At 35.9% G+C, this 5,637-nt stretch overlaps 1 protein-coding gene across 1 annotated transcript; it reads right to left on the reverse strand.

Annotated features, from left to right (window-relative positions):
- Positions 1-419: 419 nt before the first annotated feature.
- On the reverse strand, positions 420-3,740 carry LOC105764048 (stachyose synthase). Its single transcript, XM_012582495.2, has 4 exons — positions 1,931-3,740; positions 1,664-1,841; positions 1,204-1,571; positions 420-1,114 (listed from the first exon to the last, which is right to left on the reverse strand). Exons 1-4 carry the CDS (start codon positions 3,410-3,412, stop codon positions 542-544), a joined length of 2,601 nt encoding a protein of 866 aa, XP_012437949.1. The 5' UTR covers positions 3,413-3,740; the 3' UTR covers positions 420-541.
- Positions 3,741-5,637: the final 1,897 nt, after the last annotated feature.

A 5,637-nucleotide genomic window follows, 5' to 3' on the forward strand; every position in this document is an offset into this window, starting at 1 on the left:
TTCCAAATTCTTTAGGATTTAAAACTGAGATACTTAATAAAAGAAAAAATTTAAATTAAATAATTTAAATTTTATCTAAATAATATAAATAAAATAATTATTTAGGCAAAATGGTGGAACACCCCTATCAGTCATATCTCTCCTTGCTGCAATTTTGTTGAATGAAAAGACATGATTCAATTGACATGTCTTTCTAATATATGATTAATTAAGTCTTGTTAATCACAATAAGTTAATATTAAGAACCATTAATGTCATTGTTCCAAAAAGATGGCCAATGTCCCATACATCATTTCATTCAAGTTGCTGTTCTAGCCATCAAGTTGCCCTATGTTTCAGGCCATTAGCAGCTCCACATTGCAAAACATCTTATCCTTTTGGACCCAAATAACATAACAGCAGTAGTTACTGTCTAAAACTTATTTGAAACATGAACTTAGATTGTTTCATTATTTTTGAATTTTAAGAGAGGGATGAATAATTACATCCTTAATTAGTTTCAAACCTAAACAATAATCCAAAACTACTAGATAAAAGTAATTTAAAAGACAAAGACCACATCAGAAATTCCATTGGCTTCCTTGGTCCAAGAGAGATCGAGCTTTAATTTGCCATCGGCACACCACTCGGGAGCCACCTCGGTACCGTTCAAGTAACAGGTCTTTGGAGCAACATTAGAATAGGCTAGGAAGTTCCCACCACCTTTGATTTTGAGCCTTGCAGCTGCTGCTCCAGTCTCGTTGTAGTCCAATTCTTGTATTGTCCCTCCGGAATTGAACATGTCAGTTACACCGATAGGGGCGAATTTGGCGATAGGACCAAGGTTTTTCACGGGCACGAAGCTGAAAATCTCAAATGAAGATGGTTGGATGGTGACTTGGATCGGATTGGATTTCGGTGTCAACAAGAGTAGGCTTTCAGCTTGGTCTAGGTAGACAACATACTCTTCAGCCTCACCCATTGCAGCAGCTTCCATGCATTGGTCCCATTCGATATCGGTGATGTGCACTGAACCGGTGACAGGCTTGTAGCACTGTGGATAGCCGATGATCCTCCGAACCTTACTGTCCCAACCGGCACCTTGGCAGTTGAAAGCTCCAATAACACCTCCATACTGCACAAAGTCGTAAATTTGAGATCATATATGAAAAGTAACTTCATGTACAAGTAAAGAAAAAAAAATGGTAACAATGAAGGAGGTACCTTATTGAAATTCCATAGCTTGAGAAGGGACTTATTATCGAATAAAGGGTTTACAAAAAGACAATCTCGGGTCGGAAGGGCAAAGCACTGGCACTTCGGGATGGTGCCATCAGGGTGAACCAGCTTCTTAATAAGGTCAAAATTATGGCAGCCAAGGGAGTCGCTCAAATAAACTGGTCCACCGCATATTGCCCTGGATCCAGCATGATATTTGGCACAAACATGGTCAGATTGGAACATGTCCCAATCAGGTTGTATGATCTGACCCATCCACAAGCTATTATAAGCACAGTGGATCATGTGAACACCTTGCAACCAGAAAACTCCATTCGGATCCCCATTCGGGTCTTGGAACCAGAAATCATCACCTGTATTGAAATATAGATGAGACCAAAACATGTTTTTGGTACACTTAATGTAAATTGGTGGGAATTAAAAGAAACGTGTTTGAGTTTCTTACCAACTCTGCCCATGGATATCTGTTTTGTCCCAAGGAAGAAAAAATCATTGCATTGTTGCATGCTGGAGATGATTCCAGTCCCTTTGAAGTTCTTTGACAACGAACTCGATAAACCATTGTAGTAAGCCTTGGCAAGGTTAACCCGGCCTCCGTATTCTTCGGATACATATTCGAGAGTCTGCATTGAGAACATAATCATATAGAATCATTACAATGCTTCATCAAACATATGCTATAGTACTAATTCGAGTTTATGAAGTTACTTACGTGAATAACATCAACTTTTACTCCAGTAACACCGGATTCAGAAAGGTGAGAATGCATGGAATCAAAGAAATCATCAGCTTGATTTGGATGAACCAGTCCAATCCCACCTTCAACAATTTTATCCACGGCCAAATCCGGCATGGTCCCATCAAGTCCTGAAGAGACATTACAAGGAACCACTTTACAATCGAGGTGAGTTGCTCCTGGTCTAACACCACCCCAAGCACCACAAAGAGCATGCCACACCCAAATGTCGTCTAAACCTTTGAACTCGGTTCTCAAATCCCTTGTAAATGCCTTCAAGCCGAAGTCATCACCCTTGCAGTCAAAGCTTTCACGGTTTCCATTTGGGAGCCCACTTCCTTCTACTTCAAACATATCATCCAATTCTTGTTTCAGCTTCTTGATCTTGGTTTCAAACTCGGAAACATCAGTAGCACCGGATTGAAGTGCCTTGTCACGAGCCTTGACGGCATGTTCGATTTCAATGGCCTTAGTGATCAGCATCTTAGGCTTTTGTGGATTGAATGACAAGGCATTAGAACCCAAGAAGGAACCACCCTTGTATTTTCTAAACTTGTCACACTCTTCAAATCTATGAAGCCTAGCAGTCATTTGTTCCCCACCAAGGGCGAGGTTTTTAGCATCCTCATTAGGGTCATCACCATCATTATTAATGCTTTGCCACCCATCATCGATGATGACAAACCTCGGCGACACCCCTGCATCGGCAAACTCTTTAACACCCTGCCATACACCAGCCGGTTCAACGGTTAAGTAAAAAGCATCCCAAGTGCACCAACCAAATTTGTCAACTATACTAGGAAGGCTCTTCTCTTCCAAGAGCTTAAAGGTATTAAGATGAACCCTAATGGCACTAAATGCTTCTTTCATCAAGTTGAAAGGGTTTTCAGACACATGAACGTAAGCTATTGAACTAAAACAACATGACTTAACATGACTAGAACCACTCTCAGCAAAGATCATGACATGTCCATCATTACCAGGTCTAAGAGCAGACCTGAAACCACCTTCAATGATGGGTATAATTATTACATAGGACTTAATTTCAGGCACATCTAAAACTACCCATTGAGTTTCCATTTGCAAATCAGACCCTGAAGTTCCAACCCATTGTGTAGACCACCATGTTTTGAACCTAAAGATACTCAAAAAGTTCCTATCAGTAAACCTACCCAATGAGTTCACCACACTATCAGATGGCTCATCAATATTGAACCCTAAGAACCCACCTTTGTGAGACAAAGCCTTGACTCGTTGAACCAAAGGAAACGGTGCATCAGACTCTGTTTCATTACAAACCAAAGAAAATGGTCTGAAACTAACATTGCTAGGAACATCATGTAATAAAGGACAACCTTTGACACTGAACTTTCCCTTACATAAATCAAAACACTGATCCAAACTACTAGAACGAAGACGATTCAAAATAGAATTAACAGGGTTGTTTGAAGGTGCCATAACAAAAGCCAAAAAACTCTCAAATCCTAAACAGATTTATACACACAAAGATTGAATTTTTGGTTGTCAATGTGGGGATAACAAGAGACAAGATTTATACACACTAAGGGACCACTTTTTTTGGGGAATCTAAATCCTAAACAGATTTTAAGTTAATGAAGCGAGTGATTTACGAAGAAATGTGGGAAATAATTTTGGTAAACTTTACAAAAAAATGGAAAAAAAGATTACAAGGAAAGAACAGTTATGGTAGTTGATGAACTTAAAAGAAAGAACACTGATTTTTTGCTTGCACACAAAGAAGATTTGGTGATGAGCTTTGTTTCAAGCTATGGATGTATATATAGAGAAATAAAAGGAAGTGGGTGCATAGTAAAAGTTGAATTAAAAATAGAATGAAAGTTTATCTAGATAAAAAGAAGATCATGTTGGGCGGTTGATGGTTAGTTTCCTGTTAATTTTGTCTTGTCTTGTTTTTAGTTAAAATCTTTGTACGCATAGAAACCTAATTTGATTAGATGATGTATGCATGCATGCATGGATGTATGGATGTTATGTTATGTTATGTTATGTTATGTTATGTTAATGTATGGTGAAAGAGAACTAGAAACTTCTTTAGTTGTTGGGGCCAGTACTGATACAGAAAGGAATAAATGGTCGGTGAGAATTTTTATTTTTTATTAATTTTATTGGGAGATACCATTGGCTATAACGCCATTGACATGGGAAATGATGACATGAGGAAAGATCTCAAAGGTTTAATTTCGATTTGAGTCCCTCTACCATGATAAAACTTGAGATTTAATCTTACTCTAATTTAACATAACTTAATATCTCTATTTTTCATAATATTATTAGTAGATCCAACTAACCATGTACAACTAGCAATAAATTTACATGTTGATCAAGTACTTAATGTGATAAAAAAATCCCCATCTCTATGAAAATTAATCTTTTTGAGGATGATATCTATTTCACCCAATAATGTTATCATTGGAGTTTAAACTTGATTTCTCTCTCTGTGAGTGTAATATGTCTTATCATTGCATTCAATTTTATTAGTCTCGTCATCACTTTTAAATGCAATAACTAATGGAGTTATCAATTCGAACCTCAAAACCAAATTTAAAAAGACGGATTGAATTCTAAATCGTAATATAGTACATGGACTAAAACCAGAATTAGATGAATCCCAAATAGGTCTTTCTGGACGGATTTGTGGAGAGCAAGGTATTATCCAAAGCACGAAAGCCAACCTTAGTGTTGGCTAAAGGGTAAAGCTAATAATGAAATTATTTCTATAAAAAATTATAATATTAATGGTTAACAATGTGAACAAACACTAAATAAATATTGTTTATTTTTAATAGAAACATTCAATTTTTAGACTAATTTAATAAAGGAAATAATTAGATATGGTGGCCAACTGATCTCTCAGGAAGACTGCAGAGATTTCTGGCCGATTAAGTGCGTATTGAAATTAATTTTTCGATTTAATGTTTAATTAATTATATGTATTAAAATAATATTTTATTACTATTTTTAGCTTCCTAATTAAGCATTTACCATAAATAGTGTAAAAACGAATGTCCTTTTCATGGGCAAAATGGTCAATTCCAAGTGAATCTCCGGACCCAAAGTGACCCATGCCCGACTATCCATCAAATCTTTTCTCAAAGTCAAAATTGAGAGTGAGTTTAGATAAGCGATTGGATGTGATGCGTTTAATTCACGTTATAGTATTTTAATTTTACCGTTATCGTTATTTTTACACTAATCACAGCTAAACGTACCGCCCATCCAAACCCATAAATTGCAAAAAGGTTATAATATCTTCAAGTTTTGGTAGTTTTGTTATATTTCATTATTTTAAAATTTTAAAATTTAAATCTAGTTATTAGTTGATTATTTTTTTAAAAATTTGTTAGCATGGCATTTTGAAATAAAATAATAGTTGTTTGATAATCAGCTTATTCATGGACCAAGTTATCTCTTAAATCTGAAGGTCCATTCGAAATTTGAGAGAATTTGAATAAAAATATTAGACTCGAAAAATGGGATAGGACAAAAAAAAAGTCTATTTAAAATATAGGCTGAGCTTGGACTTGAACATTCAAGGCTCGACTTAATTTGGCCCATTTTTTAAATTTTGAAATGTTTTATATTATGTTATTTTTATATATTATGTAAATTTGGCCTGTTTAAAAGTGCGTAAATATCATGCC

Source organism: Gossypium raimondii, chromosome 12, assembly GCF_025698545.1.
Source record: "Gossypium raimondii isolate GPD5lz chromosome 12, ASM2569854v1, whole genome shotgun sequence".
Taxonomy (NCBI): Eukaryota; Viridiplantae; Streptophyta; class Magnoliopsida; order Malvales; family Malvaceae; genus Gossypium; species Gossypium raimondii.